The 27,971-nt window shown below is 41.2% G+C and overlaps 1 protein-coding gene across 1 annotated transcript; it reads right to left on the reverse strand.

Annotated features, from left to right (window-relative positions):
• Positions 1-255: 255 nt before the first annotated feature.
• CCDC197 (coiled-coil domain containing 197) lies at positions 256-27,192 on the reverse strand. Its single transcript, XM_056851832.1, has 9 exons — positions 27,099-27,192; positions 19,360-19,405; positions 18,479-18,655; positions 16,253-16,410; positions 13,898-13,980; positions 11,674-11,846; positions 6,345-6,455; positions 2,408-2,524; positions 256-363 (listed from the first exon to the last, which is right to left on the reverse strand). Exons 1-9 carry the CDS (start codon positions 27,185-27,187, stop codon positions 256-258), a joined length of 1,062 nt encoding a protein of 353 aa, XP_056707810.1. The 5' UTR covers positions 27,188-27,192.
• Positions 27,193-27,971: the final 779 nt, after the last annotated feature.

Consider the following 27,971-nt stretch of genomic DNA (forward strand, 5'->3'; position numbering starts at 1 on the left):
TGATATCATGGATAATTCCAACTTACAGTACATGTCTGTGCAAAGGAAATTAGCACAAAAGTAGCAAAATCTAGCACTGATAGGTTTGGCAATGTACTGAGATCCATCTGTGCTAAGCTGCACATAAAAGAAGGTAAAAATATTGCACATTTCCATGCAGTGTGGCACTTCAAAACATATGGTATTTTCCAAGGCATGGGTCTTAACTTGTCCCACCTTTCAGAACTTCCTTTTATCACTTGTCCTGAATCGTCATCACTTTTTGCTTTTGTGAGGTCGTTCCTTAAGACTGCAGGATGATGTTTCAAGTTCATCTGATTGCATAGTTTGCTGTCTGATAGCCTGTTTTCGCAGAATGAACTCCTGGTCATAGAAAGAGAAAGATTGCTTAATATTGCTAAGACTATGTTCTAATTAGTTTCTAAAATGCATAGAGCTGGAGGCAAAGAACCCAATAATTGCCTTGCAAGGTGACAATGAAAATTATATCTGACCGGCAGTCTATCTCTACCAGCAGCCAGCCAGAGGACTGTGGGAAGATTTGAAGAAGAAGAGTTGGTTTTTATACCCCGATTTTCTCTACCTTTAAGGAGTCTCGAACTGGCTTACAATTGCCTTCCTCTCCCCACAACAGACACCTTGTGAGGTAGGTGAGGCTGAGACAGTTCTGAGAATGTGACTAGCCCAAGGTCACCCAGCAGGCTTCATATGTAGGAGTGGGGAATCAAACCCTGTGCTCCAGTTTAGAGTCCACCACTCTTAACCACTAAACCATACTGGCTCTTAACCACTACACCATGTTGGTAGGGATCGCTCTTAAACGCTACACCACATTGGTAGGGATCGCTCTTTTGGTTGTATCCTGCCATCTAACAGCAGAAAGAACTGATGGTTGTGGATCTTCTTTCATGTTCCCCTTCCCACCGCAGTCCTATCTGACCCCAGGAAACTTGATTCTTGAGGCCCCAGGGTCCTGCATAGACTAGTAGCCACATGAATTGGAGGCTGCACTGTGAAGTGGGAAGGGGATGAAGCTATCTTTCCTGCCTCTTCCATCAATAGAACTGTACAGACAGAAGGAGAAAAGAGTGGTCTTGTCCCCTTCCACCTCCTCAGCGCAGACCCCAAATCTGTATAGCTATCAGTCTATAATTTATGTTCCTAGGGTTGAAAACAACTAGGGGATGGGAATACACAGTCCTTGTGCCCATGGATCACTGAATCCAACCCAGTGGCTTGGAGTCAGCAAAGTATAAGCAGAAATACAAACAAATTTAGCACAGTTCCACTTTCACAGGATTTTGTGCAACACCTAGCGTTTTCCCTCCCAATATACTATAGTGACCAGAAATTGGTTGCACAAGATCTTCCGGAAGCATGAGTGGGCATACAATGAGTCTTAGAGACTTAGAGCAAGCAGTTACCACTGTCTGTTTTTTCTTTTTCTTTTTGCATTTCTGCTTGCTCAAGAGCTCTAACGAAAGTGGAAATTTAGCACTGGCTCCAACCCTTTGATTCCAGCATCTTGTCATTAGAGATATACTGCCTCCGCCTCCAACCAGATTCCTGTGGCAACCCATACTGGCCTTTGAAATCTTGTGAGGTCGTCCTGACTTTGGGTGCCATTTTGAATTACCATAGCAACCTGGGTGGAGGCTGAGGTTTGCGGGCACTGTTGCGCTGTGGGGCCTATCCACAGAGTACAGTGCTCTCAGCCAAACACTGAGGGTACCCCAACCAACGCCTGATGCTTGTTTGAGGGCACTGTAGTGTGAGGCAAGGACCCAAGCCACAATAGGCTACATATAATGCAGGCTTGCTAAGGAAACCCAAAATGGTACCTGAAGTCTATAAAAGCTCTGAATGTTATTTTTGTTGCCTTTGCAACATACTGCAGGAGCCCTCTTTTGAAGGTGTTCCTCAGTTTGGGATTAAGGAAGAAAGTTACATTTTTCTGCATAGTTGGAGGTTCCTTCAGATATGCTGAATCCTCTCCATCCTTCATGCCTGGAACTGCTCAATGAACGTCTAGCTACATAAGGGCCAACACCTCAAAATTAGATTCAATTAAAAATGGTGGGGACATTGACGGGGTGGCAATGCCATGATATGACTTCCGGTAAGAACCCAGAAGTGATGGCAGCACATCAGCACAGTGCTCTAGGATTCTACCAATAAAGCCATAGAGTTTGGCTGGAATCCTAGAGCATCACACAAACATGCTGACCTCACTTCCAGATTTGCAGCAGAAGTGAACTTGAATGTCCCCGTCCGCCAAAACACCCACTGGTTGCCAGAACATGGCTGGCAACCCAAGGTTCTTGCAATAATAATAGATAAGAAGTTGTAATTCATCTTGGACAATTCTGATTTCAAGAAAATCCCATCCACCAGTATTTGAATTTACTTGGATCATGTCCAGCTTGGAGAGCAATGGCATTTCCTTCAAAGGGCCGTAATGCCACACGTAGCACTGCTCGGCTAGGCTAGAGATTGCTAACAACATCCTGCCTAGTTCTTCTTTCTGCAAAGATATAAAGAAATGAAAAGATGGGGCAATTTTTACAACCAGATGTATTTGATGTGATCAAAGAACTCAACTATTTTCAAAGGCTGAGAACAGGCAACACATTTAAAGAGTAGATACAGCAGGCTCTTCATTTTTGCCTTTCTTCTATCCTTGCAATCACCTTTTTTGTGTGCTGTCAAGTCACAGCTGACTTATAGTGATCCTGCAGAGTTTTCATGGCAAGAGACATTCAAAGGTGGTTTGCCATTGCCTGCTTCCACATCATGACCCTTGTGTTCCTTGGAGGTTGCCCATCCAAATACTAACCAGGGCCGACCCTGCTTCTGAAATCTGACGGGATCAGTCTAGCCTGGGGCTATCCAGGTCAGGGATACCATACTTATTTTTTATTTATTTGTTTACAAGATTTGTACATAATTTAAAAACATAACTGAACCATCAACAAGCAGTCATGTAGCAGCCTAGCAAGATTTAAAACCTTCAACGATAAAACCAGTACAATATTATAATAACCTACAAGAAAACCAAGGTAAAAACCAGACAAAATTCTGTTTTTACTCTAAAAGTAATTAACTTGTGGAGTTCACTGTGTATGTACAGTGAACACATGTACTTAACACATCAAAGCTCTGGATCGGCCATTTCTTTTCTTTTTTGCTTTCATGTTAATCTCACTTAAAAAATATAAGAAACATTTTAAATACAGTTCTCTACTGATAGAATGTAATGACATAACCATTAGCCAATTGGTACTGTGTAAATACACAGACTGATTCCCCCCCCCCACACACACACACACACACAACTCAGCCCTTCGGAGGAAAAGGTACATTTAGGCTGGATGTGATGAATGCCATTCCAAGCCAGGCCCTGTGTGGTGTAGTGATTAAGAGTGGTGGTTTGGAGCAGTGGAGTCTGATCTGGAGAACCGGGTTTGATTCCCCACTCCTCCACATGAGCAGCGGAGGCTAATCTGGTGAACTGGATTTGTTTCCCCACTCCTACACCCAAAGCCAGCTGGGTGACCTTGGGCAAGTCATTCTCTCTCAGCTTCACCTACCTCACAAGGTGTCTGTTGTGGGGAGTGGGAGGGAAGGTGATTGTAAGCCGGTTTGATTCTCCCTTAAGTGGCAGAGAAAGTTGGCATATAAAAACCAACTCTTCTTCTTCTTCTTCTCGCTAGGGTTGCCAGGTCTCTCCTGGCCACTGGTGGGGGGATGGGGGTAAGGTTGCCAGATCCAGGTTGGGAAACCTCTGGAGATTTGGGGATGGAGCCTGGGGAGGACAGGGACCTTAGTGAGGTACAATGGCATAGGGTTCACTCTCCAAAGCATCAGTTTTCTCCAGGAGAATGGATCTCTGTAGTATGGAGATGAGCTGTAATTCTGAGTGTAATTCCAGGTCCCACCTGAAACTGACATCCCTACTTCCCTCAAAGGTTCTGAGAACGGTGATTCTGCTATTTAGTGCAATCTACATACCTTTACTATTTCTTTTATCTTAACTAAACTTTTCTCTTTGCTTTCACAATGCATGCAAATTTTCTGCAGCTGTTAACATCTATAATGCTAAATTCCGCAGGCTTCAAAGATGGTCAAATGTCAAATGTAGCTATAGATCACCATGATTATGTTTTGAATGACATTAGAACATAAGAAGAGCCCTACTTCATCAGACCACTGGTTCATCTAGTCCACTGGTTCCCAACCAGGGGTCCGTGGACCCCCAGGGGTCCTCGAGAACTAAATTAAGGTCCGCGAAACAAAGTTATAAACCCATAATAAATTAATATTTTCAATTAAAAGTTCTCTATTATAAAAATATATATATTCAAATATTATTCTAAGTTTAATGTTTAACTAACAGTTATGATTAAAGTTTATTTTCAAATTCTTGGAATTTTTATTTTGAACCTTGGGGTCCCTGCACCGAACAAAAAAATCCTAGTGGTCCCTGGTCAAAAAAAGGTTGGGAACCACTGATCTAGTCCATCATTAACCATGTATTTCCTTTTATTATGTATCTGTGATATCCTTGACATGTTTGCAATGGCCTATGGCTAAATGCAAATAAAACCATTCATTCATCTAGTCCAGCAACATGTTTCACATAGTGGTCACAACCACTTGCCATGGAGGGCCAATAAACAGTACATAGAGGCCGAGGTCTCTCTTGATATTGCCTACTAGCATGGGGTTTCAGAGGTTTACTGCCTTTGGATGTGAAGGTTCCCTTGAGTCATCTTGGCTAGTAGGCACTGATGGATAGGATTGCCATCCTCCAGGTGAGGTCTGGAGATCTTCCAGTATTACAAGTGATCTCCAGACTACAGAGATCAATTCCCCTGGAGAAAATGGCTGCTTTGGAGAGTGGACTCTATGGTATCAGATCCTTGCTGAGCTCCCTCCTGCCCCCCAAACCATGGTCTCCCCAGGCTCCACCCCCAAATCTACAGGTATTTCCCAACCTTGAGTTGGCAACCTTGCTGATGGACCTACTTTCCATGAATCTGTGTAACTCCCTTTTAAAAACAACTAATCTAGTGACCATCACTATATCTTCTGGCAGTTTACTCCACAGGTTAAGTACTCTTTGAGTGAACAATTATTCAGTGAACTTTAATTGAGAGAACTATTATTGAGTGAACAACTATTTTTCTCTTAGTTTTATTGTAAGTTTTTATAATATTGTTGAGGATTTTAAATCTTGTTAGAGTTATACATTACTGCTTGTACTGCCTCAGTTCCGTTGTAAAATTGTGCGTAGCGGGTATTGCTTATTTTTTTATTGCTTATTTTTTATATTGTAAACTGCTTTCAGAACCCTGGGTTGAAAGTCATGGCTTTCATTCTGCTACAGGGGATGTGCAATTTAAGCAGTTGTCTCAGGTCCCAACCTACTAGACCCTAACAAGAAGCTCACTTCTTCAACTTCATTCCATCACTCTTAGCAGAAGTAAGATTCCTTTAACACTCCCACCATGAGATTTCTTTAAAAAGATATGCCTGTTTAATGTTCCAGAAAGAGAAAGTCTTAAAGGACTTTTCTTCAGAGGAAGAAAAACTGGCTTTTTCAGGCCACCTACACCAAATTACCCTGGACATAGGGAAAAGCTTGGAAATCTTGCTAATTAGAGTAATTCAGATCCTGTCAGGCATCTGCCAACCTTTTCTTTGTACCTTGGTAAGCATGGGCCAAAATAGGCTTTTAGGTGGGTGCAGATAAGCCATGACAACACCAGTTTCGGAAAAGGAAAAAATTAATTTGCATTCATTCATTGATTAAAAAAAAAAGGGAAAGACATACCCATGGAGCATATAAAGCTAGTGCTTTACCATCTGCACTGGCTCCAGCTGGAGGATCGCATCAGGTTCAAATAGGGTTGCCAACCTCCAGGTACTGCCTGGTGATCTCCTGCTTTTACAATGGATCTCCAGCCGACAGAGATCAGTTCACCTGGAGAAAATGGGCGCTTTGGCAATTGGACTCCATGGCATTGAAGTCCCTCCCCTCCCCAAACCCCGCCCTCCTCAGGTTCCGCCCCCAAAACCTCCCGCCAGTGGTGAAGAGGGACCTGGCAACCCTATTTAGTCAGAAGTAAAAGAAATGGCTGTTTGCATTTGCCTTTAACAAATGACAAGGAAAAGAAGGAAATTGATTTATAGAATATCCTTCCATAATTAAAGGAGGTTGTCGAAATGCCAAGGTCACATCTTTAAGTGGAAAGCATTATTTGTTCTCCGCTCCATTTTGATTGAGACTCTGCTGGAAGCAACTGGTGGGGGGTGGGGGGCAAACGCAAGTAGACACCTACCTGATTTCTGAAGTGGCCTTTTTTACGGCTAATGTACTGCTCCAGCTGCGTATTTTCCCCTTGTAATGCACTGCATTTTGTCTGAAGCTCTGAAAGTTTGCTAATCAGCATCTAAGTAAAAACATAAAAAGCAACATTTACAGAGGCTAGCCTTTGTGTTGGATTCTTCCCCCCACCCCACCCCACCCACACACACACAACCAACCCAATCACACATATAACTTTTTTAATAATTATATTTATTCAATAAAATTAACAACAGCAACAACAAAACAAAAAAAATAGAAAAACATATAGCAGTCTTCATAATTTAAAATACAATATATATATTATACAATATGTATGTTATACTATATATATATATATATATATATATATAACACACCCTGAATTTCTATATTACAGCTTCACGGTTTAGTCCTCTATAAAATAGCTAGACTGTCATCACAGAAAGTTGTCCTTTCCCACCCTTGATTATAAGATTTTCCATTTTATTTACAGTTCGTAACCATAGCTAGGTTCATTGTATCACCATTTTTCTGATATGTTGTTAACTTAATTAATACATATATTTCTTTTACTTTACCCAACCATTCCTCTATCTTTGGAGTCGTTTGTTTGTTTCCAATGTCTGGCAAAAGTCATTCGAGCAGCAGTTATCATGTGTAACCCCATACATTGTTTATCTTTAGTTAGGTTAGGGGCAAAATTTAACAAAAGTATCTCAGGTTTATATGGGATATTAATTTCCATTCCAGCAGACAGATATTTCACTATTTCAGTCTAGAACGTTATAGCTCTCTCACACTTCCACCACATATGAATGAAGTCTGCTTGTTTTTTATCGCAGTACCAGCAACTATCGTTCATTGATTTGTAGATTTTACTTATTCTACTTGGAGTTAAATGCCACATATATACCGTCTTAATTAGATTTTCCCTTATTTGCAAGCTAACTGAGAAATCCAATCCCTTTGAAAAAATATATTCCCATTCTTGATCGCTCAATGGTTTATCTAAATAAATGTTCCATTTGTCCCTATAGCCTAATGTTGAATTTAAATTTTCTTTTACTAAAATTGGATATATTTTGAAGTTGAAACTTTATTTTGAAGCATTAATTTCTCAAACTCAGATTTTTCTCTAATTTCAGTTAATTCTTTTTTTTTTTAATTATTCCAATACTTTTTCATTTGTAAAAATTCTATAAAGGTAATATTAAGTTATTTCTTATCCAAAAAAAATTCTAGAGGTTCTAAATTATTATTATTATTAATCCAATAATGATAATCATTCTGTTTACCTGTCTTTCTTCTGCGAGGGAGTTGGAATTCTGGATTCTCAGCTAAGATGTTCCAAAGGAAGGAAGACAGTGGGGAAATATCTGGGGCTAGTTTCTCTCTTAATACATCCCATTGTTTTAGAATGGTATTAATGCAGTTATTATCTTTATTATAAAAAAATTTCCTATCATTTTTTTTACCCATGGCCATCTATTTAGCAGAAATTTAACAAAATCTTGTTCAATTTTAATATAAGGTTACTTTTCATCGTTTACTACCCATGATTTTAACCACTTTACCCTAGCTACCTGATAATATACTAGTAAATTTGGCATTCCTATCCCACCTTTGCCTTTAAGCTCATATAGATTGCTATTTCTGAATCTGTTTTTTTTTTATTCTGCCAAATAAATCTATTACAGATCTTTTGCCATTCTTCAGTCATTTTTTTTGTATATCTACAAATAAGTTATTGAAAATAAAATTTATTTTTGGTAAGATTATCATTTTAATTACATTGACTCGACCTAGAAATGTGACATTTAGAGGAAGCCATTTTTGGACATATTCTTTTAGTTCTTTAGCTATTTTCCCGCAATTTAAATTTAAACATTTAGTTTAAATTTACATAGCCAGATACCTAGATATTTAACATTTTCTGCTTTTCTTAGATCTTGTGCCTATATTTGTTTCTCCTTTTTGTTGTCAAAGTTAAAAAAAATTACTTCTGATTTATTTGCATTTAATTTGTATCCAGATATTTTACTAAACTCTGTGATAACTTTTCTAATCTCAGTTCCAGATGTATCTGTTTCTGTTAGAAAGAGCACTATGTCATCTGCATAAAGGCTTAATTTAAATTCCTCGCCTTTAATCCGTATGCCTAATTTGATTATTATCTCTTATTGAGATTGCTAAAGGTTCTAGAGATAGAGCATATAATAGAGCACACAGAGGGCAGCCTTGCCTAACCCCTCGCATGATGTCAAAACTTTCTGTTATTTCCCCATTAATTCTTATTTTAGCTTGACATTTATTATATATGATGTTAATCCATTTGTAAAAAAATTCTCCGAAACCAAAACTAAGTATGGTTTCTTTCAAATATTGGTGTTCCACTCTATCAAACGCTTTTTCAGCATCTAAGAATAAAAAAGCGGCTTTATCTGTTGTCTTCTTTATATATTCCTGCAGGTTAAACATTTTCCGGATGTTCGATGCTAAATATATTTCAGGGATGAAACCTGTTTGGTCTGGATTAACATATTTGTTTATTATTTGTCTTAATCTATTTGCTAAAATTGAAGTTAAGATTTTATAGTCAATATTTAGAAGACTAATGGGTCTATAGGAGCTAGTTAGAATTGGGTCTTTTTCTGGTTTGGGAATAACTATAATGTTACTTTCTGCCCACATATTTGGTAATTTTCAGTTTCTAAAAATATCATTTAATGCTTTAAATAATGGAATTTTAATTATGTGACTTAATTTTTTATAAAATTCAGCTATATAGCCATCCGGACCTGGGGCTTTATTAACTTTCAAATTTTGAATAGCTGTTTCTATTTCTTGTATGGTAATATCTTTTTCCATAAACTCCTTATCATCTAAATTTAGATTAGGTATATTGGTTTTTTGTAAAAGCGTTTTGATATTATCTCTTTCTACAGAACCTGCCTTATATAATTCCTGGTAATATTCTATAAAGAACTTTTTAAATTTATTAATGTCGTTGCTAATTTCTCCATCTTTTGTTTTAATACCAATAATTAACTTTTTGCTTCTTTCTTTTTTGACTTTCTGGGCTAATAGTTTCCCTACTTTTATCTCCTTTTTCAAAATACCTTTGTTTAGTAAAAAGTAAGTTTTTATGTATGGAAATTGTATCTATTCTTTCTAAGGTCTCTCTCTCTCTATTTCAGCTCCTTTGTTATTTTTTTACACTGATTAAGTTTGGCTTGTTTTTCCAATTCTGCAATTTTTTTAAAACATATTTTCCTTTCCTTATCTCTGTTCCTTTCTAGGAACAATGATTCACTTAGAGCAATCCCTCTAAAAAAGGCTTTAGCTTTTTCCCAAACCACTATATCTGAGCTGGTAGAGTCACTAATTTTAAAAAAGGATTCAAGTTCCTTCTCTAACTTCTCCTTACTTTTATTATTATTTAACAGTACGATTATTAAGGACCCATAATTTACTCCTTTTACCTTTTGTGTTTAACCATAGGGAAATGGGAGCGTGATCAGTGTATATTAAATTCCCAATTTCTGTTTCACATCCCATATTTACCATTGATTTTGAAATTAAAAACATATCAATTCTAGATGCTGACTTATGTGCCTTTGAATAGAAGGAATAATCTATTTCTAAACTATGTTTCAGTCTCCAAACATCAACTAATTGAAATTTATTAATGGTCTTTTTCATCAAATAGTTTAACAAGGTGTGCTTATTATTGTATTTTTCTATCTCCTTTTCGCTTCTGTCTACTTTCAAATCCATGACAGTATTGAAGTCTCCACCTAAGATAAGATCTCCTTCTACTTTTTCAAGGATAACATTTAACTTATTATAAAAAGTTTTTTTTTGTTGGTTAGGGGCATATATGTTTCCTATTGTTACTTTCTTCCCTAATAAATCTCCAACTAATAATAAGAATCTTTCTTCCTCATCTACTATCTGCCGATTAACTGTAAATATTGGAGAGTTTACATATATGGCCACTCCTTTTATTTTATTGTTGCTAGGGGCATAATACAGCTTCCCCAGCCTCTGTCTCGCCATTAAGTGTTGCTGTTTTTCTAATATATGAGTTTCTTGTCCAATCACACATATAACTACACATCCCAAAGCACTTCACGAATGTGGTCTTGTGGTAAGAGAAGCGGACCATTTGCACACCTGAGACAGAAAAGCCAAATAATGCCTCCCTCATGCTGGTAAGAATATTATAATTGTAAGGTGTTTTAGGTTGTCCATTGGGAGCAAAGCAAAATAAAAATACTTAAATATATAAAAAAATAAACACTTCCCCAGTACTTCATAAATATAGGTTTTAAACTGCTTCCTTACACTGTAAAAATGATCAGACTGAAAGACAGACCTCTCCCCTCACTGCCATATGCTCTTTGAAGTCTTTTGAAATCAGTGGTGATGCTGTCAACTGGGCCAAACCCAGCCGGACTGTCACAGTGTATGTTTCGCTACATGCTGTTGACATAGGGTTGCCAGTTCCGGGCTGGGAAACACCTGGCGATATTGGGGGTGGAGGCTGAAAAGGGCTGGGTTTGGGAAAAGGAAAGACATTAATGGGGTATAATGCCACAGAGTCAGCTTTCCAAATCAGCCATTTTCTCTGGGTGAACGGATCTCTGTTGGCTGGAGATCAGTTGTAAACCCAGGAGATCTCCAGCCGCCACCTGGAGGCTGGCAACCCTATGTTGATGCTACCTAACGTGTTGTAATTTTTAGCAGATATAATTGACTCTATGTAAGGTTGGGGTCCCCACTGTGGTATCTGTGCCCACCGACACCTTTCCTGGTGCCCACCAAGTGTTGTTATAAAGTGGGTAGGGTCAGATGGAGCTTTTAGTCAGCAGGGTGTCTGATCAGCCATTGGAGATCTGATTGGCTGTGCAGATTTTTTCAAACTTGCTTTGGCAACAGCTGCCCCACAGCACAAGGACCCTCACTGTATGATGAAGGTAAGCGGTGCATATGCAAAAAAAAATGTTTAAACAATATGTTCATTTTAAAAGACATCCTGTGAAACAGAGCTTATGCCTGAAATGTTGAATAGTTACTATCAGAGTTATGCATAGCCTCACTCCCTGAGATTTTATGGTTGGCTCCATCTCCTGAGGCCGCCATTTTGCAGTTGCACCCACCATCCCATATCAGAAATCTAAAGATGCCCTGAGGACTGAAAAGTTTGTGGACCCCTGATCTAAGGTTTCAGTGAAGAACAAGAGTGCTCAGTGTAATGTACATTCAGACCCATGAGGTTGGATGCGAGCTTCATAAAGCTACATGCTTGGTATCATTACAACTTTCGCTGTGTCATGTTCCTCTTGCAAGGTCCCAATTTCATGTTGGGTTTTCTCAAGATTATGTAGCAGGGAGGACAAATTCTTTGTCAAGTTCTGGTTTGCGGTCACCAACGTCTCGTGTCTTTTAATGAGGGCTGTAATCAAAGAATCTTCCCCACATTCCAGATAGTCTGCAATAGGAAACAGGGAAGATAGTTAAACATGTAGAACAATTACGTATAGGGGTTAAGGGTGTTTTTTGTAATGGCTTGTATTTTTAATGACTTGCGTTTTATACTGTGTTTTTTAATCGTGCCTTGAGCAGGACTCTAAACAGATTTCAAAGAAATATTCTCACTACCTAAATAATATTAGCATTGGCCAAAATGTAGATATCAGGTTCACATTAGAGCAGCGGTTCCGAACCTTTTTGAGTCATGGAGCACTTTTCAGGACAGAAAATTCGTCACAGAGCACTTATTTTCAGCTAGCACCTATATACTAAACCGAATGACAGTAGTATTTTTCTTTCCAATTTCTTCACGGAGAACTAGGAGATGTTTCACAGAGCACCAAGTGCTCCGTGGAGCACAGTTCAGGAACCGCTGCATTAGAAGATACTTATTCATGTGGTCCTAAAGGTCAGTCTTGGAAAGACCTGATCTAGATGGGGCGCTAGGCAATGCCACTGAGAGGGAGGCACCGGGGACATCGAGGGCGCAAAGAACCAGACAGTTGAAGTAATTAGTTTTTCTTTGATGCTTGGATTGGGCTTGAGTGGTATAAGGACTCCCCAAACAGAATCTGTGTGTGTGCGGGGCGGGGGGGACAGGTAGCTCACAACAGCCCTGGTGCTAGGAACTGGCAGAGGAGGGGAGTTATCTCAAGAATCAAAAGACCCTTGACTGCTTTTAGTCCTGGGGGGGGGAGGGGAATAGGCACACTATGGTGTTCCCTCCCCTATAGCAGGACAAAATAGCCCAGAAGGTAATTTCCAATAAGGGTTGTATTATGGTGGTGATTTGGGTGACACTCCAGCTCTCTCAGTTCTGGTGGCAAGATCAATGTTACATCCATTTAACCAAGTTTTTTGGTGTGTGCTCCCAAGTACTGCTCTCCAGATGCTGGACTGTGAATATCTGGAGAGGAAGTATTTGAGGAACAAAAGATATCCTGCCATAAAATATAGACCAATCTCAGTAGCTACACTCAGGAAATCTTCCTTCTCTCCATACTCTTCTCCATCTTGCCACCACAAGGGCAGGACATGAATTTCTATCCATCCTAGCTATTAGATTAGATTAGAATCCTTTCTCTATCCTGTCTAGAATGGAACTCCTTACAATGAAAGACTAATAAGTTTTGCAAAGATAAAGAAGCTCCGTGTGTAACTTTTTGTTTCTCAGCACTCTGCTAACCTAATACTCCTTCATTCCCAACGTTTCTTAAAGCAGAGATAGCAGCCACCTGGGGGACCTATTCAGACTGGGGCTCCACGTGGGAAGAGGAGACTTCACTCTTCCATCCCTAGCATGGCTTCTCCTACTGAAATTAACAACCTCCCTGGGGTGTAGTTTGATTCTAAAGGGGGAAAGACAGGTGTCACTCTTTTTCCCTTCCAAGACTAATAGAAGCATGTATGGGTGTGTAGGTTTGTTTCGAATGAGAAACTGTGTAGGAGTAGAATAGTTAAAGTACCCCAATGTGGCCATAACCCAAATGGAAGCCTAGTGGCTACAATTTCTATTTTAAAAAGACTGGGAAGATCCAACCACAGACCTACAAGCATCATGTCTAGTTATACTCCTTCTTTATTTTTGCCCTACAACAGATTGCCAGGCGAATACATTGAGATTAATTTATTTTAAAAGGTTTGGGGAAGGCAAAATGATTAATCAGATACTTTTACACAGCAATCCTAAGCAGAGTTACACCCTTCAAAGCCCATTGATTTCGATGGACTTAGAAGGGCGCATCTCTGCTTAGGACTGTGTTGTTTGTCGTGGATAAAAAAAGGCATGATAATCTCCCTTGCTGCCTCTTTGGACATTTGTTTTATGTCTGTCTCATTCTTCGTTTGCTGATTTTTAATTGCATTGAAAATAGTTTGCGATGGGAATATATGCCATTTGTGGATCCTTTTTGAAAGGCAGGCTAGAAAATCTAAATAATTAAATAAAGATCTGAGAAGCAGTTGAGAACCAAAATGAAACGTGGGTGATTGTTTAATGACCATACTCACTGGCAGGCAATGCTTCAATCAGTTTCAGCAAGAAATCTTCATACACTTTACATTTGGCCACCTTTTTCTGTAACTTCTGTTGCCTGAAAAATATCAAAAAACAATGGTGCAATAGAAAACATAATAGTTTTATTCCGTAGTACTACTACTAGTGGGGTGACGTTTCAGTCTCCCAGGATGTTCTGTTGCTATCTTTAGTAACAAAAAAACCTTCAAAGGAAGACTCCAGAGTGAAATGGCTGAGCTAGAATTTATCAAGACATTTGATCATATTAATCTAGGTCTGAACCAAGTTCAAGGATTTCTGATCCAATGTGTCTGTGTGTGTGTGTGTGTTAAGTGCCATCAAGTTGCTTCTGACTCATGCCAACGCTATGAATCAATGTCCTCCAAAACATCCTATTGTTAACAGCCTTGCTCAGGTCTTGCAAACTGAGGGCTGTGGCTCCCTTGATTGAGTCAATCCATCTCATGTTGAGTCTTCCTCTTTTCTTGCTGCCTTCAACTTTTCCTAGCATGATTGTCTTTACCAGTGACTCTTGTCTTTTCATAATGTGACCAAAGTATGATAGCCTCAGTTTAGTCATTTTACCTTCTAGGGACAGTTCAGGATTGATTTGATGTAGAACCCACTTATTTGTCTGTTTGGCGGTCCATGGTATCCATAACACTCTCTTCCAACACCACATTCCAAAGGAATCAACTTTCTTCCTGTCGGCTTTCTTCACTGTCCAACTTTCACACCCATACATAGTAAAGGGGAATACTCTGACATGAATTGACTTGATCTTGGTTGCCAGCAACACATCCTTACACTTATTTTCATCACCTTTTGCCCCTGCTTTTTATATTTTTCTAAATATCCATGTCTATATGTCTGCCAACTGAGCAAGCCATGCAATCCGATAAAGTAGGCTCTAATCCACAAAAGCCACAACACATTTCTTATTGTTTAAGATGCCACAAACTCATTGTTCTAGCATTCAGGGACACCTTATCACAAAATGTAATACCAAAAATCGCTGAAAGCACATGTGCTGCAATAGCTAGTTGCACAGATACTAAAAACCTCCACTGCCACACAATGGCATTCTAACAAACTGATCCTGAACACACAACATTTTTTAGTCAGACTGTTGATCTATTAAGGTCAGTACTGTGTACTCTTACAAGCAGCATCTATCCATGGTCTTGGACAGGGATCTCTCACACTGCCTGCTACCTCATCCTTCTAATTGGATTTTAATTGGAGATGCCAGGAGTTGAACCTGGGAACTTCTGCATGCAAAGCAGATGTTCTACCACTGAGCCACAGCCTTGCTCCTATATATATTACTGATAAATAAGATTTATGCCCATTCATGGGACCTACTGCCAAGGGAGTGCATAACAGAATGTCAATCTTGTGCCGAAAGTGCCTTCTATTTTTGCCCTTTGGCTTTGTAGCAAAGTAAGTTTCCTGTGTGAAAATATTGCATAACCCTGTATAGTATAGGAATAATTACTGTAGCTGTCAGTTTCAAAAATAGAGAAATGTTCTGGGAAAAGAAGACAACAATCGTTTCCCACAGGATAATGGCATAGAATTAGATCCATAGAGCTCTTCTCACATCAGGGAGACGACGAAGAATCCTACAGGGCAGAAGAAGAGGTTTTGAAATGGGGAATCCAGTCCCTGAAACATGTGAACTTTAAAGGTTCAAAAAGGAGGTGTTTTTTCTTTTTCTTTTAAAGGATAGGGGAATCTTCAATATATTGTTAAATGCTCCCCACGTCTCCAACTAGCAAGAAGTAGCAGGAGAAGCATTACATGTTAGATACCTTTGATTGAGAGACCACTGGAAATGTATGGCGGTTTTGTAACATATGCTTAATTTATAAACATACTAGCAGAGCACCTCAGGAGGTAAAGGGCCACATCTACAGGGAAGCTAATATACTACTCAATAACAAATCCCCAGAAAAGGAAGGTTCCACCCCCTCTAGGTGCTTCAGCCAACTCCCGCAGGCTGTCCGCTTCTTTCTCTCTGGCCTTTTATGCATGGCTGTTTCCCTCGCAGTCACCCCTCCAACGACTTCACGTCTTTGTTGTGATTGTGCATGCCATTTCTGACCGTCAGAGGTTGCCTCGCTCTCCCCCTGCTTTTCCCCACATTTTGCCTGCGTTTTCAAATTCGAGATAAAACAGGTCCCTGAAAACATTCTAAGTGAAGTGGTATTTTGATTAGCCCAAGATGATTCTTTCTTGCCATGGCAAGGACCTGCCCTAGATTGAGATTAGCAACACTACATGCTGCTTGTAGAATAACATGCCCAAAGACTCATGACCCATTTTTTTTAAAGCCAGTCGCATACCTAACTCTGAGTTCTTTAAGTTCTTCTTTCAGTTTATGAATCTCATTCTTCTTTGTCTGATTGAGCTTCCGTTCGTTCTGGTATTTCTTCATCGCACGTTCCTTCTTCTGCTCACACTCTTTAAGATATCTGTCAAATTTAAGAGCTTGAGCCCTGCTCTGTCCAAAGAAGGAGAAAGAAAGCGAATTGAACAGACCAACTTTACTGAAACTATAGTAAGAACTAACAACTGTGGCAGGCATCTTCAGAGTAGTAACACTGAAGGACAGTGTCTCTCAGTGTCAAGGGTGTAGAAAGAGTAATATATAGTCAGAAAGGGGTTGGGTTTGAGCTGAGTATTGTCCTGCAAAAGTATTGTCCTGTAAGTATCAAGATAATGTGCTAATGAGGGTATGGTATGTTAATATGGAACCATTGTATCCTGAAGTGATCTGTTAATGTGTGTAATCCAAAACTAATCTGTATGGCTATTGTTGAATGTTGTCTTTGTCTGGAGGTTTTTCAGGGCAGGAAGCCAAGCCTTATTCATTCTTAAACTCTCCTCTTTTCTGTTAAAGTTGTGCTGATGTTTGTGAATTTCAATGGCTTCTCTGTGCAATCTGACAAAATAGTTGGTAGAATTCTAGAATTCATTATCTTGATACTTACAGGACAATACTTTTGCAGGACAATACTCAGCTCAAACCCAACCCCTTTCTGACTATATATTACTCTTTCTACACCCTTGACACTGAGAGACACTGTCCTTCAGTGTTACTACTCTGAAGATGCCTGCCACAGTTGCTGGCGAAACGTCAGGAAAGAAAATTCCAAGACCACGGTTACACAGCCCGGATAACCTACAAGAACCAATGAACTCTGACCGTGAAAGCCTTCGACAATATATAGTAAGAACTAACATTCATATCTTGAATATAACGGGTGTGAGAACTAACAATGAGAAAAAAAGTACTGGAAGCAAATAAACTGAGAGGACATGTTTCTTTGCTTCCAGTACTGTTTTGGTTCTTACACCCATCATATTCAAAATATGAATTTTTGTTTTGTTCATTTTTTGCCAAATCCGGCTTGGTAAATTCCTGGAGATTTGGATTAGGTACCTGGGAGGGGGGATTTTGGGGAGAGGGAGGAGCTCAGTGGGAATGAGACACCATAGTCTGCCCTCCAAAACTGCCATTTCCTCCAGGACAGGACAATAGCCAACTTGCAAGTGGGGCCTGAGGTTCTCCAGACTACAGAGATTGGTTCTCCTGGAGGAAATGACAGCTTCAGAGGATGGACTTTATAGCACCACATACCTCTGAGCTCACTCCCCTCCACATACTTCGCCCTCCCCAGCATTGCCACTCCAGGAATTTCCCAAGCTGGAGTTGGCAACCCTACTTACAGAGGAACTGCTCTCTATAATCTGGAGATCAGTTGAAATTCTGGCAGAATTTCAGGTCCCACGTTGTGGTGGTAATCCTACAAACATGGGAGTAATCTAAATTTACTTATTCTACCCAGCAGAAAAGACAGATCCAGATGTGGTTGGAAAACATAATACCAGGACATTGCCAAAAAGATAGTCACGCTTCATTTTCTATCTGTTCTTGTATGCACACTGAACATGGAGTTCACTTTGCCAAGATGGGAGGAGTCATGATGGCCAAAACATAATGTCCACGATCAGCTCTGCCAACATTTTAATACTAATCAAAAATCCAACTAGAATGGCAAAGCGATTCTGAAGGGGGAAGAGTTTTACTATTTTCCTGATTGAAATCACATCTCCTTGACACTCCCGATGGGATAGAGTTGCCAACCTCCAGGTATTAGCTGGAGATCTCCTGCTATTACAACTGATCTCCATCCGATAGAGATCAGTTCACCTGGACAAAATGGCTGCTTTGGCAATTGGACTCTATGGCGTTGAAGTCACTCCCCTCCCCAAACCCTGCCCTCCTCAGGCTCCACCCAAAAAATATCCAGGTATTTCCCAACATGGAGCTGGCAACCCTACAATAGAGCCAACAACAACTGTGCTGTAGGCAATTTAAATCAGGAAGACTGTGGGGAGGAGACAAGTCAAACACTCCTCATGTCATTCTTCTACTCTAATACGTAGCTATCTGTGGACATCTAAAAATTAAAATTGAAACATTGGGAAATCAGCTCCCCTGCATCTCTCTTGGCCTTAAGTCCATACTAGAATTGCCATTCTCAGAAATGTGATGTGATACTTACAGCCTCTTCTTTCAATGCAAATTCTGCTCTTCGTTCAGCCAGCATTTCCATCTGTTTTTTGAATTCTTGCCTCTTAGCAATCAGTTCTGCAGTAACTTGGTCATGTTCAACTTCTTTTTGCAAAAGCAAAGTCTTCTGTAGTGTTTTTCCATGATGCCGAAGAATCTTGCTCGGGGCCTACACAATAAACTTGGTTATATTATTAGGTCATTGAAGGCCCATGCTAAGCAGGGGGCACCATTTAGGGAAAGTGGAGCGGTGCATATAAGCACTTATGTTTCTGGTTAGTGTGAATTATAAAATAGTAACCGCAGTAAATTAAATTCAAATGCATTGCTTCTTCTTTTTTGCAAATTCAACCCAGTTTCATCCAAGAGCAAGACTGCCCTGTTTCTGTCATTGAAACCTCCTTGCTCCCCCACCCCCCATCACTGAAACTTGAAATCTGCCATTCAGTTTTCCCAAAATAGGCCAAGAATATCATTATTATTTCCCTGGGAAAACCTGGTAGTCATATCATGCTAGACTAGATGACCCTTGTGGTCCATTCCAACTCTATGATTCTGTGAATTTGTCCCATATATATGCAGATAAAAACAAAAGTCTTTCTTCTAACCTTACTGGAACTTTTTAAAAGTTAAGAATAACTGGAAATGTACTAAAATCAATAAATGGAACTAAAACAGTATTACAGCAGGTGACAGCTTGAAACGTCAGTCCTACATGTTATACTATTTGCTTCAGTTACTGAGTAAATAGTTGAGTAGAGAGAGATACAATAGGCATCCCACCACCCAGCAAGTCCAGCTCCCCAGGAGACTGCCTGGGTCACCTGCCCTTGAATTTAGCCCTGCCCACAAGGTATAACAAGTGCAGCTAACCTCATGAATGATAGGGATGCAATGGACATCTTCGTCCTCTTCTTCCCTGTAAAATACGATGGCAGAATTATTATCATGCACAGAAGAAACAGCAGTTTCCAGCATTCTGTCACACTCTAGCATGACCAAGAAATGAATACAGGAGGATGCCTGGCTGTGGAGGCAGAGGCAGTCTTGACTCAGCAGCACATAAAGTCCCCTGTTGGGGCAAATTATGCCCCCATGGCCATTTTGGGTTAGTGTGGGGAGTTGGTGAGAGGCTGAAGCTCCTTCTCCCCTCATGCTGCGGTCCTGATCTTAGGGTTGCCAGCTCCAGGTTGGGAAATACCTGGAGATTTTTGGGGCGGAGCCTGAGGAGGGCGGGGTTTGGGGAGGGGAGGGACTTCAATGCCTTAGAGTCCAATTGCCAAAGCAGCCATTTTCTGGAGATCAGTTGTAATAGCAGGAGATCTCCAGCTAGTACCTGGAGGCTGGCAACCCTACTTGATCTGAATTGGGCTGGGGCAGCACCTGGGAAATTAGTTCCCAGCAACTGTTGTCTGACTGAGGGGAATGAGAGGCAGTGTTGGGCCAATTCGTTAAACAAATGCAATGTCTAGTTTAGCCTTCAGTTGTAGAGTAAATAAGGTCAGGGAGCAGGTTATGCTCATGAACATGTAAATCAACCAGAAGCATTTTGGAACAAAGTGGTGTTGACTAGCAGTAGGAACCAAAGTGTTTGGTCTTGAATGACTATGAGGGGAGCAATTCTTGGAAACGCCATGTAAAGAATAGAAAGCAAATGCAACCACCACTTTAGATAATATTGTGGGGCTACAATCCTACATGGAATAGACATTCTGAACCAGACATAGCTGCACTTCAAGTTGTGTGTGTGTAAGTGCCGTCAAGTCGTTTCCGACTCATGACGACCCTATGAATCAATGTCCTCCAAAGTGTTTTAAGCACTTCAAGTTAGTACAGCTAATACTTGCTAAGGGGTAAGAGTTACTCATTTATTTTAAGTAAAATTCCTGCCTTGCACCTTCCGGTCTCTTGTTTATATGATCCGAAGCGGGGGAGTTTGGACTTCGGCACGTCCCAAATTTAAAAGGGACTAATTTTGCCGAACCCAAACTTTACCGAATTTTTTTTCCCAACAGCCCTAGGGGCAGCCTTTTCCCTAGCCCAACCCTTTGCCCTGTGGCCACAAAGCAGCCCCAAGTGAGTCCTTAGCCAAAATTTGTGGTCCTAAGGGCAGGAAGAGATGTCTGAGAGGGGAAAAGGGGGACACAGAAGCACACTGAGAACCAAGTGGAGTGAAATGGACCAGAGCTTTATTGATTACAGCTGATGGACATTGGCACGGCATAGGGCACGGATCCAGTCACAGGGTGACCCACTTGTCAACCGATGGAACCCTTCCCCAACCTGCGCGCTGAGGTAAACCTGGAATGGCAAGCCAGTGGACCAAAATGAGTGTAAGCCTCTGCACGGTTCCCTTGCCACCTGAGAGTGGAGCTGGGCAATAGCCCCTGACCTGGGCATGCCACTGCTGGGCCTGACTCACAAGATCCCTTAAGGGAGTCCCCACCCAGGGAAGATGGGCATGCAGGCACAGCCTCCCCCACAAATGGATTGTCCTAATGCCTGAAACTGCCACCAGATTCCAAAGCTTATACCCCGAAAAACTTCCGCTCTACATAAACACTCTCATGGTACTGTGAAATTTGAAAACCATGGAGGAAAAGCAGAGAAACTGTCACAGACTCTACCGTGCGGGTAGAGAACTCCCCCCCCCCCGGCATCACCAGCTACAAATTATGAGTACAGATGACCATCCAACCATACTGGAAAGGCGAGGAAGGTTTGCTGCTTGGCAAAGACCACTACCATTGTCACCCATAGGAATGCATGGCGGAAAAAGAATTAAGGTAGATGGCTCACTTTTTCTGAAATGGCTGGGTAGCCAGGGAAACCAAAGAAGGATACATTACAGAACACGAGAAAACAAGATATATATGGAAAATAGACATCGCCGAGGTTTAGGGAGAGATATGTCAAGTTTAACACTAAAGCATAGTTTGGCAGTCTGATGGATACCTTATAGATAGTTATTTAAACAGACGCCCACATATAGCAGCTGCACATAGTTTTTCAAATCTCTCCTAGTCCTTCCAGAGCTGACTCTACCAGCTGGAATTATATGCTTCCTATTTTGCATGGTGGATTTGTAGACAGACCTCATATGTTCTGCCGTAAGATCAGTGTTTCTGTCCACATGTTCTTCTGCTTTTGGCAAACCACACTCTATACTTTCTCACGAGCGAGCGCTTAAATGATGCCAACTGCCATTTGCGCAGTCCAACGTGAAGGCATTCCAGCACACAGCTAAGCTTCATAGCATGAAAACTTTCTCTCCCTACGCAGAGTAAAGGTCAAACCAGGGGAGAGGGGGCTAAGTGTGAGATTGGTTTTGTACGCCGTTGTGGTCTGACTCCTACACTGTGGAAAGCAGCAGAGATGAAATCATCTCTGGACACATTCTGATGGGATCCATCAGTGCTTGCCAGCAACAAATTTGATCCAAGACCGAATGCTCGTTGTATGATGTCAGAAGCCTGGGGGGGGGGCGCTCAATTTCAAGCCACCATTGCCCTTGGCTAGATTTGACAAAAGAACTGCAAAATGATGGAAACGCAACAAATTGGGTGGAAGATAAACCCTCTCAATGGTGTGTCATTCTTCATGCTAAGGGGAAACAGATTAAAAGAGAGTGGAGGCAGTGACATGTTGTCATGGTATAATTATGGTATTTTGTGTACATGTGCAGAATTAATTCCATGTAGAGCTTGAACACAACATACAAACTGAACCACAAACTGCAGAGGTTTGTGTAATGAAAAGCCTGGCAACAGCTTGCAAAATGCAAATGTCCTTAGAACAGGCTGACAGAATTCTCTCAAGGTCTGAATTCTTTCAAGAGCTAACTAACTTACCCTGGTCTTGTCCTTGAAAGGAGAAGAACAGAGTCATTCTTCACTATCTGCCAGAAAGGTGTATCTGAAATTACCCTTCCTGATTCAGCTGCCAGCTGTCAGCTGCTCATATCTCAAGAGCAGAAAAGTCCTGCTATCCTCAAACCTTGAGAAGGTCTACTCAAAGACCTCAAGGCTATAAGTGCAGTAAGCTTCTTGCTTTCTATAACCTTGCTGAAGGCTATGTTTCCTACTGACCAGATGGTTACATGTTACAATGTGAGCAATAATTGCGTTTTATGATTTATATAGTTATATATTGTATTGTAGATTTCTAAATAGTCTCATTTAATGCGTATTGTACTGAAGATGAGAACTGTATGAAAATTGAGTATATGGAGTGATCATGGAGCTCAGAAATGATTGTTAATACTTTAAGCAAAATAGACTGAAAGGTAAGGAAGCCCATATTTGGTCATGGGGAGAAGCTAATAACCTGAACAGCTGTAACTAAGATATTATTGCACTGCTCATGTTATCTGAAAGTGGGAAGGAAGATATCCCTCCTGATGGTAAAATCAACACTCTTAATGAGTCTGAAACAGTATAAATACAGCCACAGTAAGCCCAGAGAATCAGAACCTTCCAAAGGCTCTCAAGAAAAGGCTGACTGGTATGTATGGCTTAAATACCTTAAGATTTAAACTTTATGAATTAGATACTTTGAGCTGAATCAGAATAATTTGACTGTTATATTTTAGAAGTTGGATTTTGAAACTGAATAGTATGTAAGACTTGCTTGCTTTTACTTCATACATTGTAAATACCTACATTGTACTTTGACAAGAGTTTTTATAGAAGTGTTAAAGACTTGATAATCTGCATTTACACATATTTTACTAGAAGTATATCAATAAAAAGACTTGCTTTTTAAAAGTAGGTAAAGTTGTTGAGTCCTGCTTACTCGATGACTGGCTGAATAAGATCACTTCTCAGTAAGTGATACATTCTAAGAGCCTGTCATCTGAACAGCACGACCCGCTTCAATGTAAGGTTTGTGGAATGTTTGTTTTCCGAGGGTAACTGCAATTACATATGCAGTAAGTGTAAGTTGGTGGCTGTACTGGAGGAGTAAGTCAGGGGACTTGAGGCACGCTTGTCTACACTCCAGAGTATAAAAGAAGGGGAGGAGTTAATGGACCAAACTCTTGAAAACCTCTTGGGAGGGCAAGAGGAGGAGGGTCAAATAACTCAGTGTAAGGAGTGGGACCCATTTCAGGAGGAGAACATGTAGAAGAATGTTACCCTCAGAAATAGGAAAGTCAGGAGACATTCCGTTCCTCTGCTGCTTAACAATCGGTTTCAGAACCTCCCTAAGGATGCTGAGCCTGAATCATTGGAACAAAGGGCCAGCGCCCAGTCCTCTCTGGTCTTTCAGGTCCCTGTGGAGGACAGGACTTAAACTTCTGCTCCCCAATGTAGGAATAGACGAGTGTTGGTTATTGGGGATTCCCTACTGAGAGGGGTAGAGGGTAAAGTGTGTCGACTGGACTTGTTGTCTAGAGAGGTGTGTTGTCTGCCGGGAGCGCGCATCCAGGATGTGACGGAAAGTCTGGCTAGAATTGTTAGACCCACGGATCATTATCCCTTCCTTCTTATTCATGTGGGAACAAACGATACTGCCCGGCACAGCCCAGAAAGTATTAAAAGGGACTATACAGCTTTGGGTAAAAAGGTGAAGGAACTGGGAGCACAGGTTGTGTTTTCATCGGTTCTTCCTGTAGTAGGCCGCGGATTGGGAAGAGAACGAAAAATTCTGAAAATAAATGAGTGGCTGCGACAATGGCTTCGCCAGGAAAGGTTTGGTTTTTTGGACCGTGGCTTACACTACCTGGATAATGCTCTTCTGTCAGGAGATGGCTTGCACCTCACAAAGGTAGGTAAAAATGAGTTTGGCCACAGCCTTGCAAGCCTGATAAGGAGGGCTTTAAACTAAATCTTCCGGGGGAGCGAGATGTAAATTTAAAGCCTCAAGTGAGGACAATAACTGCAAATATAGATATGAACGATCTGCAGAGGGTAGCACATACGCAAGGAAAGACAGTTCAAAAACGTAACAATGGCAGGGAAACAATCTTAAATAGGCTGCCAAGAAGAAGGACCTGTGGTCTAAGGTGTCTCTACACTAATGCACAGAGCATGGGAAATAAGCAAGATGAACTAGAACTTTTAATAGCAAAAAGCAAATATGATATAATAGGCATTACGGAAACCTGGTGGGACGAGTCTCATGATTGGAATGTATTAATTGAAGGGTATAACCTATTTCAGAGAAATAGACCAAATCGGAAGGGGGGAGGAGTAGCATTATACGTTAGGGATGATTACACCTGCGAGGAGATCCAGGACTTAAATGCTGGAACCCAGCTTGAAACCATCTGGATAAAAATTAAGGGGGAGAAAAATAGTGATGTCATTGTGGGGGTATATTATAGACCCCCAAGCCAGACTGAAGAGTTAGATAATGCTTTTCTGGAACAGATGTCCCAACATTCAAAAAAGAAAGATGTAGTAGTAATGGGTGATTTCAATTATCCTGACATCTGTTGGAAGGCTAACTCTGCCAAAACAACTAGGTCCGACAAATTCCTCCCTTCCCTTGCAGACAACTTCATAATCCAAAAACGTGGAAGAAGCAACAAGGGGAACAGCCATTTTGGATCTGATCTTAACCAATAATGATGACTTGGTTTATGGGATAGAAAGAGTGGGATCTTTGGTTGGGAGTGACCATGTTCTCCTGGAGTTTGTTATACAGCAGAAAGGAGAAGCAAGAAATAGTCAAACATGTATTCTAGATAATTCACAGTGTATTCTAGAATGTATTCTAGACTGGAGGAGGGAAAATGTGGTCCCCATCTTTAAAAGGGGGGGGGGAAAGAAACCCCAAACAATTATCGCTTAGTCAGCCTGACTTCAATACCAGGTAAAATACTAGAGCAGATAATTAAATTATCTGTAAGCAATTAGAAAGAAATGCCGTGATCACTGACAGTCAACATGGGTTTCTCAAAAACAGGTCATGCCAAACTAATCTCATATCTTTTTTTGAAAGAGTGACAAGTAGGGTAGATGAAGGGAATGCTGTAGATGTAGTGTACCTTGATATCAGTAAAGCCTTTGATAAAGCAATTCTGGACTGAATCAATAGGAGTATTGTGTCTAGATCAAGGGAAGTAATACTACCACTGTATTATGCATTGGTCAGACCTCACTTGGAATACTGTGTCCAATTTTGGGCTCCACAATTTAAGAAGGATGTTGACAATTTGGAGCGTGTCCAGAGGAGGGCGACCAGAATGGTCAGAGGTCTGGAATCCATGCCCTATGAGGAGAGACTTAGGGAGTTGGGTCTGTTTAGTTTGGAGAAGAGAAGGTTGAGGGGAGACTGTCAAGAAGTTGAGGCCTCTCAATTTCTTGGAGTGTGTTATTTCTTTGGTTCACCACTGGTAGGAGATTTTGTGGGTGGAACCTGAGGAGGGCGGGGTGTGGGGACGGGAAGGACTTCAATGCCATAGAGTCCAATTGCCAAAGCAGCCATTTTCTCCAGGTGAACTGATCTCTATCAGCTGGAGATCAGGTGTAATAGCAGGAGATCTCCAGCTAGTAATTGGAAGTTGGCAACCCTACTGGCACCCCATCCTAGACTTTTGCCAGGGCCCAAGAATTGCTAAAACTGCTCCTGCTGCTGACGCAGAGCTTGGGAAAGATGGGGGATTTATTCGTTTTGCCAACTGTTAAAGGGGCAGACGCCTGGCCAAGAAAAACTGCCAACTTTATCTCCAACAACCATGAGTGTTTCGGTCCTTGGGTTCCTGTGGGGTTTCTCCCTCCATGCACACACAATTTTAAATTGCAGTCTGCTGTAGGAAAGTAATACTTTTCTGCAAATAGGCACCAAACAGGAATGCATAGGAAATGATGCAGAACCCAGAAAAACAGAGGGGGCAGGAGCTGGGGTGTGTCGTATCAATTAGGGAATTGCAACTGGAGGAAGAATTAACCCCCCTCTCCCCACATTTGTGGCCTCAATCCATTCCCCTCCCACTGGTGACCTTTTAAGGCTAAATTATATGTGGGGAGGGGTCTAATCCTGGAATCCCCAGGTCACATGTATTTTAGCCCTCAACAGCTGCAGAAACTGTTCTCACACCCATGTCCCTATGTAGCTTCTTCATCCCATGTCAGAATGCAAGCCCCCTCCCCAATCTGCTAGCATCTGCCACCTGATCGAACAGAGAGCTTTTGCTCTTTCCCTCTGGAGCCTAGAAGGCTTCATCTCCTGCCCCACCCCATCCCCACTGAAATAAAAAAAAAAATTGGCTGCCCCACCATCAGCTCGCCAACCCTTTCTCCCACATAAAAAGCAGGTCTTTCTCAGTCTCGAAGCTTTCATGATTGAAGAAGCCAGGATCTTGTGTTGCTACTAAATTTTTACCAAAAGCAAAACCAGAAACAAATTTGGAGGCTCTTACCTATGTGAGCAAACACCTAAGGAGTGTTCAGATTTCTTGGAAGACACTGATACAACTTCGGGTTGCCATAATTCACACGTTTATCCTCATTGCTCGGGTGTTCTCTGGCTATATGTAAACCTGCCATGTGTTACATCAGTTTGGCACTGACCCCAACATATCACAATTGTAGACAAGCCCTAACTCCCCAATTCTCCTTTTGGCATTCAGAGATATTCACAACAAAGATCAGTAGTGTTCACCTTACCTGTGCTCTCCTAGTTGGGTCACAAAGACGTTTTTCCTCCTGTTTTCCACCTGCAAAATGTATTTGGGGTCACTGTCACTTGCCATCATCAGAGGACTTAAAAAAGAACCAAAGCAACTTTTCCTGCCTCCCAAGAGGCGCGCTGTATCTGGAACAATTTCCCCTGCAGAAATAAGCTGGAGAAATTTTCTTTTGTAAATAAATAAATAAATCCCCAGCCTCACTGTGTTGTTTTAATGCTGCACAACGGAGCCATGCGCACGAGCAGCAGCGCACCCAGATCTCGTTGCAAACTTTGAAGCACAGGCTTCAGTGTGCGAGGTGAGTTTTCAGGGTTGCTACAGTTACCTTTCTGCATTGGTCTGCTTTCCCTGTTTCCCCTAGCAACCCCAGCACACAGAGTGTGGATCAAGGCTTCGGGCACATGTTCTCAGGGAGCCATTGCGGCAGCATAGTGATACACAAACTGTGCTGACACTACCAACAAAACACCTTTTAAAAAGAATAAAACAAAAAAGTTGTGGTGTGGAATGCCTGCTATTTCCTGGTTAGAAAGGTTGCAGAGCAAGTTTGTTTTTTTTAAAAAGCAGCCCGAGAAACATTTAAGCAAAAACGACGTTTAAGTATGTTTAAGTATGTTTTGGGGAGGTTGTGTCACCTTTTCCCCCCTTTCAGCATCTCTTCATAAAACTAATGTGAGCGCCAGTGTGGTGTACTAGTCATAATATCAGACTAGGATCTGAGAGGCCCAGGTTCGAATTTCCACTCTGCCATGGAATCTTCTTCGGTGACCTTAGGCTTGTCACGCACTCTCAGCCTAGGGTTGCTAGGCAGAGCCAGGGAGATCACAGTGTGTGTGTGTGTGTGGGGGGG

This window comes from Euleptes europaea, chromosome 6 (assembly GCF_029931775.1).
Source record: "Euleptes europaea isolate rEulEur1 chromosome 6, rEulEur1.hap1, whole genome shotgun sequence".
Lineage (NCBI taxonomy): Eukaryota > Metazoa > Chordata > Lepidosauria > Squamata > Sphaerodactylidae > Euleptes > Euleptes europaea.